This window comes from Ursus arctos, unplaced genomic scaffold, assembly GCF_023065955.2.
Source record: "Ursus arctos isolate Adak ecotype North America unplaced genomic scaffold, UrsArc2.0 scaffold_22, whole genome shotgun sequence".
Taxonomy (NCBI): Eukaryota; Metazoa; Chordata; class Mammalia; order Carnivora; family Ursidae; genus Ursus; species Ursus arctos.
In genome coordinates, this window is record NW_026622897.1 from 5449482 (window position 1) to 5463459 (window position 13978).

Sequence of the window (13978 nt, forward strand, 5' to 3'; positions counted from 1 at the left end):
GGCTGGGACCATAAAGTGCCTTTAAGCATTACGTGTTTCATTACGTGTCCTGCAACAGCAGTACCAAGTCTGCTCTGTGGTTTCATGCTGTTTCGGGCAACCCCCAAGGCCACTAAAAACTGTAGGGGCACTGACTGAATATATGCGGTTTGTCCATAAGTTCAAGGATTACCGTGTGACTTCACACTGGCCACTGACATGGCTTTAGAGTTGAGAGATCCAAACCAGGTTCACCCACAAAAGCGACCTTGTGTTTGGAGGAGCTTTCGATAAAGTACACCCTTTGTTTTCTCCAGTGGAATTTATAATTGAGAGAAAAAGAAAAAGCCTTAAGAACAGAATAGAAATAAAAATATTAGCTTTATTACTGATAAAATGACTGGAGAACATGGTATACGAGTGAAGCCCAGCAGGCTTGCTGGTGCTGTCCAGCTCCCACACCCGATCTCGGCTGGTGCAGCCCACCTGAGGGAGAGATGGGGCACAGAGCAGATGCCCTTGCTCAGGACCCTACTGGTGAAGAGGAGACAGAAGGAAGTCCTTATCTCTTTTTAATAGATTAGTTTCACCCAGTCAGGAAGCAGGTCAAGGGATGTCACCACTCCCACTCACGGAGGAAGAGTGGATTCGGTATGGGATAAGCAGCCAGAACATTATGCGAGCAGTTTCCTCCACAAGGAAACAGGAAGTGCCTTGATAGGCAGTCCCCTCACCCCCAGTGGCCTACCATTTGGTTGGCCTCTGTTATTTTTTTATCCCACTGGTTCCTCTGTCTCTAAATAGGTCATCAGAAGGCACATTACTCTTCTAACACATATGTTCTGTCTAGGTTCTCCTCTACGACCCCCTGTTTGACTGGACCATGAATCCTCTGAAAGCTCTGTATTTACAGCAGAGGCCGGAGGATGACACTGAGCTGCACTCCACTCCCGGTGGAGAGGACCAGGAATGCAGACGCAGTCTCAGGTGAGCCATGTTACAAACGAGGGCCCTACTCTTTCCTGTTCCCAGGGCCCTTGAAACTGGCCCACCTCACCACACCCTGTGTTTGTCCTTAGTGACACCGACCAGAGCTTCAACAAAGTAGCGGAACGCGTGTTGATGAGACTACAAGAGAAACTGAAAGGAGTGGAGGAGGGAACGGTGCTCAGTGTTGGGGGGCAGGTGAATCTGCTCATACAGCAAGCCATGGACCCCAAAAATCTCAGCCGACTTTTCCCAGGATGGAAAGCTTGGGTGTGATCCAGCACATGAATTTCCCTTCAGCTCAGCCTTTAGAAATTATACCGTGGCCTTCATTTTTAACCCATCCAACAGACTTTGAATAGGTATTAATACTTAACTAGTGAACTATTTTTGGTGTTTTTGAAAAAATGCTCAATACTTGATCACCTAAAGAGGCCTTGACAGTCTCAAGGAAAATCTCGTCTCTCAGATGTTAGAGATAAGTATCATTCATAGCTGTACTTCCAGGCTAAATGTTTGTTTTTTCTTCTCAAGTACATAGTTGTATTGTTCTCAGTAAAATCCCTGACCGACGCATTAGCTGAAAATGGAAGCAGCTGGAAGGCAGAACATCAGTGACAGTGTTTGCTTGAGTATGAATTAGAAGAAATAAACTGCTGGTTTGAGGTAGCTTTTAATTAAAACTTGTTTTCCAGATATTATATGTGAATGATAAGTTATTTGAAAAACTTTCAAATTGTAACCATCTATATATCATGGTAAAGCCACATTAAGAATAAGCCATGCTGAAAGCAAATTAGTACTTCAGAAGTATATCTGGATTTTCAGTAGGATCACCCAGTGTTACTGAATAATGAAGTTGTTACATTATGGAGAACAAATTTCTAAGACACAGTTAGTATGGTTTCTATTTTTAAAAGTGTATATTGGGCCTTCTCATTTTATTCTGTATCTTTTAAACCCTTCTGTGCTTTCTCTCTCTGATGACTATATATCTCTTCTAGTTTATGAATTCTCTTGTCAGCTATGTATAATGACTGTTGACCATGTTTCTTTTTTCAAAAATTATTTTCCATTTCAGGGTCCCTGGGTGGCTCAGTCGGCTAAGGTCATGATCCCAGGGTTCTGGGATCGAGCCCCGCATCGGGCTCCCTGCCCAGCGGGGAATCTGCTTCTTCCTTCTCCCTCTGCCTCTCCCCCTGGCTCATGGTTTCTCTCTTGAGAGAAATAAAATCTTTTTAAAAAATTATTTTTCTAATAGCTCCGCATTACAGCAAATTCCTATTGTTTGTATCTATCTATTGAATCTTGTATTTGGTGGAATGTTTATCCATGTATTTTGTAATTCTGGAAGGTGAGCTTCAGCAAGGCTTTCTCTGTGGGAATCTTGAGTGACCTGGGTTGAGAATAATTCATTCCAGATAAGGTTTCTGGAGAACTCTTCTTAAAATTATATTGCATTCCAAATTACAAACTTGGTGTATCTTTTTTTCTTGCACACTGCCTAAATGAAGGTTTGGTATATACAGGAAGTTTTATTACTGTAGTGAATCAAGAGGTTGTAAGTAAATTTATAATGTCTTTAAGAAAGCCTTGAAATCTTCGTGGATGGAATAAGAAATTACTAGCTAGATGACAGTACAGGTTTATGAATTTGTAGCTAATTCTTGCTAGTTGATGTATGCAACTGAATAACATCATTAAGCTACTTGTCAGCCTGGAGGTTTGCCGTAAGTTTCCTGTCCCTGTAGTTCCTTTCCTGCCATAAGTTTCAAATATTCTTAACAATGGTTTTGAACAGTTTGCCAAATTTGCAGATAACAAATCTAGGAGGAATAGCTCATTCACAGGTGATAGAATTAAAAATTTTGACAGGAACACAGTCTAGAAATGAACAGGTTTTAAAAATATTAATTATACAATTTGTTGTATGCTGGGTACCTGACATCCATTCTATGCAGCATATCGTGGTAGATTAGTGATGTTATTCCAGTTTGCAGCTGGAAGAAGTGAAGTTCAGAGAAAAGTAGCTTGTCCAAGAGAATACAGTAAATTGAAGGTACAAGTGTATTATGGACAAAAAATGTAGGCTCACCGGTCAGTTGTTCAGTGCAAACCAAGTACAGCAGCTACTTAGAAAGGCGAATGAATCGTAGGTAGAACAGGGTTGTCTGGATTAAGGGAGATCATTGCCCTGACACCATTCTCTCTGCTGGACATACCACCTCAAGGTATCTCCTTCTAGTACACATTTAAAATATATGCACTTAGAAATGCTAGATTTAAATATAGTATAAAGGAAATCAAAGCAAAGAGGAAAAACTCTGGATTTCTTATTTGCAGTAGGCAATTTTTTAGAAAGTATACTGACTTGAAATATAGAAATAGGTGCCATTTCAAGTATTTCGTTTGCACTTTAATGAAATTATATATTTTCTGTAGATTTTAGTACCATTGCATGTATTTCTTTACTAAACTGTTACCAGAATCCAGTTACACTGTTCCCTGTTTTTGAATAAATAATTGTAAAAGAAAATATATGCTAAGATTCATTTATTGTATTCAGATGTTTGAGTGTTCTGTGTGCCAGGCCCAGGCTCGTTCCCAGGAGACAGCAGTGAGGGAGGCGGGAAGGGTGGACCCTTACAGAGCTTGCAGTCTGGGGCAGACCCACAACTTCCTGTCCAGTGTCGACTGGGAAGCCTGCCACACAGAACCAGCCTGGTCGGCTGTATCTCAGTCTAAATAGTCTGCTTGTCTTTCTTTCTTACCCCATTACAAAAAGGCTAATAAATGTTCCTTGTTTGGGCCCAGAGAGTGATCTAGTTGACACTTCTAAAGTCTAGAAGATACATACTGAAATACGACAAATACAAAGGTCCTGAGATCCTAAATGGGAAGTCAGCATTCCATAATATTTATCATTTTTTAAATAAAATAATTCAGTCCTTCAGAGTTTCGGGCTCTCATTTATCAAAAAATGAGTTTTGCATAAATACCACGGAATCAGATTTTTACAAAGTTTAGATTCGGAATTTGGTGAGGAGGGTGAAAATCTTATATACTGAAAATTATTCCCTAAAAAATTCTTGAACTTGTCCATAAAGTACAGCATGCATGGTTTAAAGGACAGCAATATGTAAAATGTGTACTTTGTAAACTTACGTACAGTCTCTGATTTTAAAGCAGTGGTTTTCAACTGGGGTGATTTTGCTTCGTGACTCCGCACCCTCACAGAAGACATTTCATAATGTCTGAAGACATTTTTGTTGTCACTGGCATGGTGAAAGCATGAAACACTGACACACAGTATTGAAGGTGAGGGTATTTCCAAACTGGGACAGAAACATGGAGGAGAGAAATGATCATGATTTTACTTGGCTCTTGCCCTGCTGTTAAGCGTGTTCACTGCTGGTCTACAACTAACGTGGGGGTCACTATTTTTTAACTGTGGTAAAATACGCATAACTTTACCATCCTCACTATTTTTAAGTGTACAGTTCAGTAGCATTAAGTGCATTCAGCTCATCTCCAGCACTCTTCGCCTTGCAAAACTGACATTGTATGGGGAGTTGTGGAATGGTTATTCTCCCCTCCAGGTGGCCCTTGGCAACCACCATTCTATTTTCTGTCCCTAGCTACCTCCTGTAAGTAAAACCATACGATATTTGTGTTTTTGTGACTGGCTTATGAACATAATGACCTTAAGGTTCATTATGTCAGAATTTCCTTTCAAGACTAAGTATTCCATTGTACGTATATACCACCATTTTGTGTATCCATTTATCCGTCAATGGACACTTGGGTTGCTTCCCCCTTTTGGATATTATGAATAATGCTGCTATAAATATGACTGCACAAACATCTCTTAATATACCAAAAGTGGGATTGTTGGATTGTATGGTAATTATATTTTTTTATTTTTTGAGGAACCACCATACTGTTTTCCATAGCAGCTATACAATTTTGACATACTCACACCAGTGCACAAGAATTCCAATTTATCCACATCCTCAGTGCCTGTTATTTTCTGGGTGGTTTTTGTTTTTATAGTAGCTATCCTAATGGGTATGGCTGAGTCATTCTGACAAGTAATAAAAGTACTGTATACTTTATACAAATCCTGTGAGTGCTATTGCAAGAACAAGTTCAATGCAGGAATACAGGCACAAACCCTAACCCCCACCCCTGACCCCTAGCCCTAACCCCAGAAGTCAGGGGTTTAATTACCTGGAGAGAACTCAACTACAAATTACCAGGCACATACCCTAACATCCTAACACCTAACTCTAATCCCTAAATTTAACCCTAACCCTCTGGAGAAGTTTCAACTGCAAAATACCAAGCACACACTCTAACCCTCACCCTAGATCTGAAGAAAGTGGCTTCCTGAACACACAATAAGAAAAGCTGAGAAGCTGCCTAGTTATCCTGGGGGAAGACCCCAAACATTTAAGTATTGGTAGTATTTCTGAAAATGGTTGGAAAGGTAGAGTTAAAAACAGAAGGACCAACTGAATACATATTTAAAGAGTATTTATCCCAAATCCCTTCCTTGCCTCAGCTCAGTGGATGGCTGCTGTGTCTGTTCTCACCCCAGCACAAGTCTGGGGTTTTATTCTCTGGAGAGGTCTCTGAACTGCAGGATACCAGGCGCATACCCTAACGCTAACTGTATAGCTGAGAAAGAAAAGTTTTAGAAGCAAAATATGTCCTCCAACGGACAATTTTGAAACCAGATTCTGAGTAGTGTTAGCTTTGCTAGATTTTACATGTTAGCTTATTTGAAAACTATCCCAAAATGTTCCCTGGTGGTACATATAGTGTTTGAATATTCACTGTAGATTATAAATCTTTGTAAATATTGCTAAACTTAGAATTTTCAGAAATATTTATTTTAGAGTGAGCAAGCATGAGCAGGGGGAGAGGCAGACAGAGAGAGAGAGAGAGAATCTTAAGCAGACTCCATGCTGAGTGCAGAGCCTGATGTGGGGCTTGATCTCTCGACCCTGATAACATGACCTGAGCTGAAATCAAGAGTTGGATGTTTAACTTACTGAGCCACCTGGCTACCCCTAAACTTAATATTTTCTAAACAACTTTTTTTTAGGTATGCATGATTATAAGATTTGGAAATATTTTAAGAGAAAAATGGGTAATCAGTCAACTGGTTACAAATTTGTTTCAAGTCACTGTAGTATAAACTCAACATGGACAGTGGATTTCATAGGCCTTTCAAACATACTCATGGCATGAAAAGAAACACAATGAAAATAATCTTAATGAATCAATGTTGTCTTCTTCTAAGGAAGAAATAACACCAGTGCTACTCAAATATTTCCTGATATTAATAAGAGCCCATTTTATGAGGCCTGCATTACCCTTATATCAAAAATTACTAGAGTTACAAGAAAACTGAAGATCAGTTCCATGAACATGATGCATATATTAGTAAATCAATTCCATCAATTAAAAAAAGTACACTGTTACCAAATGACATTATTCCAGAAATACCAGGGTGGTTTAATATGTGAAAATCAACGTGAATAAACTAACAAAAAAAACCATATGATCGTGTCAATAGATGCCTAAAAAGCATGTGACAAAACTCAACACTTATGATAAAAATTCATCAAACTAGGAATAAAAGGAACATTCTCAACTTGATGAAGGACATCTATGAAAAACTCACAGCTCACATCATACTTAATGGTGAAAGACTAAATGTTTTCCCCCTTAGATGAGGAATAAGGCAAGGATGTCCCTCTTAGCTGTTCTGTTCAACAAAGTACTGGAGTTTGTACCCATGCAATAGAGCAAAGAGAAAGAAAGAAAAGACAGTTTGAAAGGAAGTACAACTATCTCCCATTTGCAGATGATATCATCCATGTAGAAAATTCTCAAGATTCTGTATGTTAAGTCTAGAACTAGCGAGTTTAACAAGATCACACAATAAAGGTCAATATACAAAACATCAACAATATTTATGTGTATCAGTGTCAGAATGTCCAGAGTAGGCCCAAGATGGAGTCACTTATTCTACATCCCACATCAGCAAACCAAAACAGCTCAGTTTCTATGCTCAGCTCTCCCAGAAAAGGAATGCATAGACCAACCAATTAGCTAGCACTTGCCCGCTCAGCATAAGTTACTTAACCAAGCTCCAAGTCTTCCCTTTTCTCCATATATGAAAAATAATCCTATTTTAACCAGTTAAATGCCCAATATAACTTCCTTGTTCCTGTTCACCTTGGTCTATGAAGCCTCTTGCTTTGTAAGAAGCTCTTTTCTATTTCCTAGACTGGATGCTTCCCAATTCATCAATCGCTAAATGAAAGCCAATTATATCAGGAAATAAAATATCTGTAAAATTTTCCCTTATCACCAGCAATGCACAGTTTGAAACAAAAAATAATTAAAATTAAACAGTATCATCAAAAACATGAGATAGCTGGGCATAATTTTAATAAAATGTGAAGTGCCTGTACACTGAAATTTATAAAACATTAACGAGAAAGCAGAGGCTATTAAATATATACACAGAGAGATGTACTATGTTCAATAATTGCGAGACTCAATACTGTTAAAACAGCAATTCTCCCCAAATTGATACATGCATGGGTTCAATGCAATCCGATCAAAATACAAGCAAGCTTTTTTCCCTTTTTTTTTCGTTTGGAATTTAAAATCTATGTAGAAATGCAAAGGAACTAGAATAAGCCAAAACAATTTTGAAAAGGGTAAAACAAGGTTGAAAGACTTAAAATAAAGCCATAGTAACAAATACAAGGTAGTAATGCCATAAAGATGAGACCCACAGATTATTGGAGCAGGATAAGGAATCCAGGTACAGACCCTCATATATGACTGATTTTCAGCAAAGTCTCCAAGTAATAGTATCTGGGGGGAAAAGTGCATATCCATACGTAAACCCTCTCCCCCCACCCAACAAAGCTCAAATCTTCTCTCCCACTATATACAATAACTACCTTGAACTGAATGATATACCTGAATGTGAGAGCTAAAATGATAAAATTTATATAAGAACTCCTTTGTCACTTTGGTTTAAGAAAAGATTTCCTAGAGAAGACAATAAAGCATTGGCCATAAAAGAAAAAAAAAATGGTAATCTGGACTTTATTAAAATGAAAACCTTTTTTCTCCTTAAAAGACATAGAGAAAATCAACACTCCAGCCACACCTGCCAAACGAGTATCAGATAAAGGATTTGTTTTTAGAACATATTTTTTAAAACCTTTTAATGCAAAAAGGAAATAAACAGTCTAATTTGCAATTGGCAAGATTTTAAAAGATACCTCACCAAAAAAGACATCCAAATGGGAAATAAGCACGTTAAAGAACCTCACGTCCTAAGTCATTTAGGAAATGCAAACTAAAATCACAATGAGATGCCATTCAGCATACATCCGCTAGAATACTTAAAACATCTGACAACACCAAGTGACGAAAACAACTCAAACTTGTTCAGTGCTGGTGGAAATACAAAATGGTGCAGCCACTTTAAAAAACAGATTTTTGAGTTTGACTGGAGGGAAGATGGCGGAGTAGGAGGATCTGGACTCCCCTCCTCACACACACACACACACAAGGTAACAACTCCATGCACTGCAACTAACTCCGAAAATGACCCGAGGACTGGCAGGACAGGTTTACCACCGCTTATCCTGGACAGAAGGCCACACCGAGAAAGGAAGGAGTGGTGGAGACAAGGTTGGGAACCACCCCCCCACCCCAAGCAACTAACCAAAACAGAGGGACATCACGAGCAAGGAGACGTGAGAGGATCAGACCCCACAGTGGGAAAGATGGAGTCCCTATGATATCTGGCTTGAAAACCAGCGGTGCTTAACTCAGATAAGTTTAAAAATCAGTGGATCTTAACTTCAGAAGCTTTAACTTTCAGGAGGCTCCACTCTGGGAGTGTATGAAGGCAACAGGAAACAGTCCTTACCCTTAAAGAGCCAGGATACTAGATAAATTTGCCCAAGACACAGCACAGAAGAGGCAGTTTGAAAAGTGCCTGGGGCATACATGAAGGAGAATATGTGCCAAAGAGGCAGGGATCTGTGGATTTCTCCAGGAACAAAAGTGCTTGTGGTGTCATTTCTCTCCCCTCCCCAGCCTAGATAACCAGAAGCTTGCAGGAGCCAACACTAACACTCTCTAACTACCTGCCTTACAAAGCGTGCCCTGCTTCTGGCTCCCCCTACACAGCCACCCCACCCTACCTGTCTACCCAAAGCAGCTTTGGCTCCACCACACCCTGCAGGCAGCCCTGGCCAGGACCAGCACCACTCCAAAGTGACTCCTGCCCTGGGAAGTAAAGGAGATAACCACACATACCAGTGTGCCCCCACTTACTGCAGCCAGGCTCCTTAGCTGGCTGTGCAGGGAGCAAGCCCTGCCCACCAGTGCAACTACAGCTGTGGCAGAGAGGCTAACTGCAGACAGCTGGGCTGACTGCTGGCTCCACATAGCAGTGAGCCTGTTGTGATCATCACTGGGCCTCCCAACAGCATTGGGAGCAAATGCTGTCCAGGCTACCCACAGAAGGCAAAGTGGGTCATTGCAGCAGACTGGTCTAGAGGCAACTGCATGCAGCCCACACAGGGGACACCCCCGAAGCACCTAATTTTGGTGACTACAGGGAATTATACTATAGGGCACCACAAGACCTCTTCTACACAAGGCCACTACTTCCAAGACCAGGAGACTTCCTGACACAGAAACAAACACAGAGTCAGATAAAATAAGGAGACAGAGGAATACGTCCCAAATGAAAAAAACAAGACACAATCACAGTAAAGCAGCTAAATGAAACAGAGATAAGCAAAATACCTGATAAAGAATTCAAAGTACTGGTCATACAGACATTTGCTGGACTTAAGAGCAAATAAATTCAGTGAGAACTTCAACCAAGAGAGAGTAAATATAAAAAAGAACCAGTCAGAGCTGAAGAATTCTTTTTTTTTTTTTAAGATTTTTTATTTATTTATTCGACAGAGATAGAGACAGCCAGTGAGAGAGGGAACACAAGCAGGAGGAGTGGGAGAGGAAGAAGCAGGCTCATAGCTGAGGAGCCTGACGTGGGGCTCGATCCCATAACGCCGGGATCACGCCCTGAGCCGAAGGCAGACGCTTAACCACTGTGCCACCCAGGCGCCCCAGAGCTGAAGAATTCTTTAACTGAAATGAAAGAAACATTAGGGGGTGCCTGGGTGGCACAGTGGTGGGGCGCCTGGGTGGCACAGCGTTTGGGCGTCTGCCTTCGGCTCAGGGCGTGATCCCGGCGTTGTGGGATCGAGCCCCACATCAGGCTCCACTGCTGTGAGCCTGCTTCTTCGTCTCCCACTCCCCCTGCTTGTGTTCCCTCTCTCGCTGGCTGTCTCTATCTCTGTTGAATAAATAAATAAAATCTTTAAAAAAAAAAGAAAAAAGAAAGAAACATTAGAGGGAATCAATAGATTAGAGGATGTAGAGAATAGATCAGCAATCTGGAAGACAAGGTAGAAGAAAGAAAACAAGATGAACAGTAAAAGAAAAAAGAATAATAAAAAATGAGAATAGGTTAGGGGAATTCTGGACATTATCATACATCGTAACATTCACCTTATCGGGATCCCAGGAGGAGAAACGAGAGAAGAGGGCAAAAAGTTATTTGAAGAAATAATAGCTGAAAACTTTCCTAATCTGGGGAAGGAAACAGACATCCAGGTCCAGGAGGCACAGAGAGCCCCTTAAACAATGAACCCAAGGAGGTCCACACCAAGACACATAATAATTAAAATGGCAAAAAAGTAATGATAAAGAGAGAATCTTAAAAGCAGCAAGAGAACAGAGAACAGTTATATATAAGAGAAACCCCAAAAGGCTTGCTGCTGATTCTTCAGCAGAAACTTTGCAGGCCAGAAGAGCATGGCATGATATATGTGAAGTGATGAAAGGAAAAAAACTCTACAACCAGGAATACCCTACCCGGCAAGGTTATCACTCAGAACTGAAGGAGAGATAATGAGCCCCCCCCCCAAAAAAGTAAAAATAAGTTCATCACACTAAACCACCCTTACAAGAAATGTTAATGGGAACTCTCTAAGTGAAAAGCAAAGGCTGTAATGAGAAGAAAATTATGAAAGGAAAAATATTACAGGTAAAAAACGAACAGACGGTAATGACAGATTAATTGCTCATAAAGCCAGTATGAAGGTTGACACACAAAAATAGTAAAATCAATTATGTCTATGGAAATTAGTTAAGGGATACAGAAAATAAAAATGTGTAAACTATGACATCATAGACATAAAACATGGAGGAAGGAATAAAAATTTCGAGTTTTAACAGTGTGTTCAAACTTAAGTGACCATCAACTTAATACAGAGTGCTATGAACATAGGATATTATACACAAAAGCAATGGTAACCACAAATTAAAAAACTATAATAGACATACAAAAAACAAAGTTATCAAAGCATACACTAAAGAACCATCAAACCACAAGGGAAGAGAGCAAAAGAACAAAAAACACAGAACTACAAAAATAATCATAAAACGATCAACAAAATGGCCCTAAGTATATATTTATCAATAATTACTTTAAATGTAGGGGTGCCTGGGAGGCTCAGTTGGTTAAGTGTCTGCCTTCTTCTCAGGTCATGATCCCTAAGTCCTGGGATCGAGTCTCGCATCGGGCTCCTTGCTCAGTGGGGAGAGCCTGATTCTACCTCTGTCTGCCTCTCCTCCTGCTTGTGCTCTCTCTCTCTCTTTCTGACAAAATAAATAAAATCTTTAAAAAAGAAAAAAATAAATGTAAATGGGCTAAATGCTCCAATCAAAAGACACATGGTGGCAGAATGGATAAAAAACAAGGAACCCCCCCCTCCCAAATAAGACCTATCTATATGCTGTCTATAAGACATCACTTCAAACCCACAGACACATACAGACTGAAAGTAAATACCTGGAAAAAGATATTCCATGCAAACAGAAGTGGAAAAAAAACTGGGGTAGCAATACTTACAGACCAGAGAAGCTAAATTTTAAAACAAAGACTGTAACACGAGACAAAGAAGGGCATTACATAATGATAACGGGATCAATCCAACAAGATTATATAACAACTGTAAATATCTATGTACCCAACATAGAAGCACCTAAATATATAAAGTAAATAATAATAGACAAAAAGAGAGAGACAGTAATACTAGGGTACTTAAACACCCCACTAAATCAAGCAACAGATCATCCAGACAGAAAATCAAAAAGAAACAGTGGCTTTATGTAACACATTAGACTGGATGGACCTAACAGATGTGTATAGAAAATTTCATCCAAACACAGCAGAATACACATTCTTTTCAAGTGCACATGGAACATTCTCTAAGATTACGTTAGGCCACAAAACAAGTCTCAATAAATTTAAGAATATGAAATCATATCAAGCATCTTTTCTGACCTCAATGGAATGAAACTAGAAATCAATTACAAGAAAAAAATTGGAAAAGACACAAAGACATGGAGGCTAAATAACATGCTACTGAAGAACCAATGGGTCAACAAAGAAATCAAGAGGAAATAAAAAAAAGTACATGGACACAAATGAAAATGAAAACACAATCGTCCAAAACCTTTGAGACAGAGCAAAAACAGTTCTAAGAGGGAAGTTTATAATGATACAGGCATAACTCAAGAAACAAGAAAAATTATCAAAAAACCTAAACTTACACCTAAAGGAACTAAAAAAAAAAAAAAAAACAAAAACAAAAACCAAACTAAGCCCAAAGCTAGTAAAAGGAAAACAAGAAGATTAGAGTGGAAATAAATAAAATAGAGATTAAAAGAACAAGAGAAGGACACCTGGGTGATTCAGTTGGGTAAGTGTCCAACTCTTGGTTTCAGCTCAGGTCATGATCTCAGGGTCATGAGATCGAGCCCAACATTGGACTCCATGCTCAGTGTGGAGTCTACTTGAGATTCTCTCCCTCCCCCTCTGCTCCTTCCTTGCATGCGCACGCGCGCGCACACACACATGCTCTCTCTCTCAAATACATAAATAAATCTTAAAAAAATAAAAAATAGAAAGGATCAGTGAAACTAAGAGGTGGTTCTGTGAAAAGATAAAATTAACAGACCTCAGTGAGACCTCAAATAAAATGAGAAAGAAGGAGAAATAATAACTGACACCACATCAAGTACAAAGGATTATAAGAGGATATTATGGAAAATTATATGCTAACAAACTGGACAACCTAGAAGAAATGATTAAATTCTTAGAAACATACAATCTTCTGATCTGAATCAGGAAGAAATTGAAAATCTGAACAAATCAATTACAGTAATGAAATTGAATCAGTAATCAAAAAGCTCCCAACAAAGTCCTGGATCAAATGACGTCATAGGTGAATTCTACCAAACATTAAAGAAGAGTTAATATCTATTCTTCTCAAACTACTCCAAAAAAGAGGAGGAGAGAAGAAAACTTCCAAATTCACTTAAGGAGGCCAGTATCACCCTGATACCAAAATCATAGGTTTTACCAAGAAAACTATAAGCCGGTATCTCTGATGAACGTGGATACAAAAATCCTCAAGAGAATATTAGCAAACTGAATCCAACAACACATTAAAAGACTCATTCACCACAATCAAGTAGGTTTATTCCAAGGATACAAGGGTAGTTCAATATTCACGAATCAATCAATGTGATATGTAACTTTAACAAGAGGAAGGACAGAAACCACATTATCCTCTCAAAAGATGCAGGTAAAGCATTTGGCAAAATACAGCCCTTCATGATAAAAACTCTCAATGACATAGGTATAGTGGGAACATACTTATAAAGTTCATATATGAAAATCCCACAGCTAACATCATACTCGGTGAAAAACTGAGAGCTTTTCTTCTAGGATCAGGAACAAGACAAGAATATCCACTCTCACCACTTGCATTCGAGACAGTACTGGGAAGTCCTAGCTGCAGCAACCAGACAAGAAAAAGAA

General features: G+C 39.3%; 2 protein-coding genes across 9 annotated transcripts in view; one reads left to right on the top strand and one right to left on the bottom strand.

The window, feature by feature from the left end:
* Positions 1 to 3502, top strand: part of ATM (ATM serine/threonine kinase) — a 125167-nt gene extending 121665 nt beyond the window's left edge. For both annotated transcript variants that reach the window (XM_048217204.2, XM_026505820.4), the window contains exons 64-65: positions 830 to 966; positions 1059 to 3502. In XM_048217204.2, coding sequence (XP_048073161.2) covers positions 830 to 966; positions 1059 to 1242 — 321 coding nt within the window. In that variant the 3' untranslated portion in view covers positions 1243 to 3502. The remainder of the gene's footprint in view (positions 1 to 829; positions 967 to 1058) is intronic.
* CUNH11orf65 (chromosome unknown C11orf65 homolog) overlaps positions 1 to 13978 on the bottom strand; it is a 94635-nt gene that overhangs the window by 20333 nt on the left and 60324 nt on the right. The window lies entirely within an intron of this gene.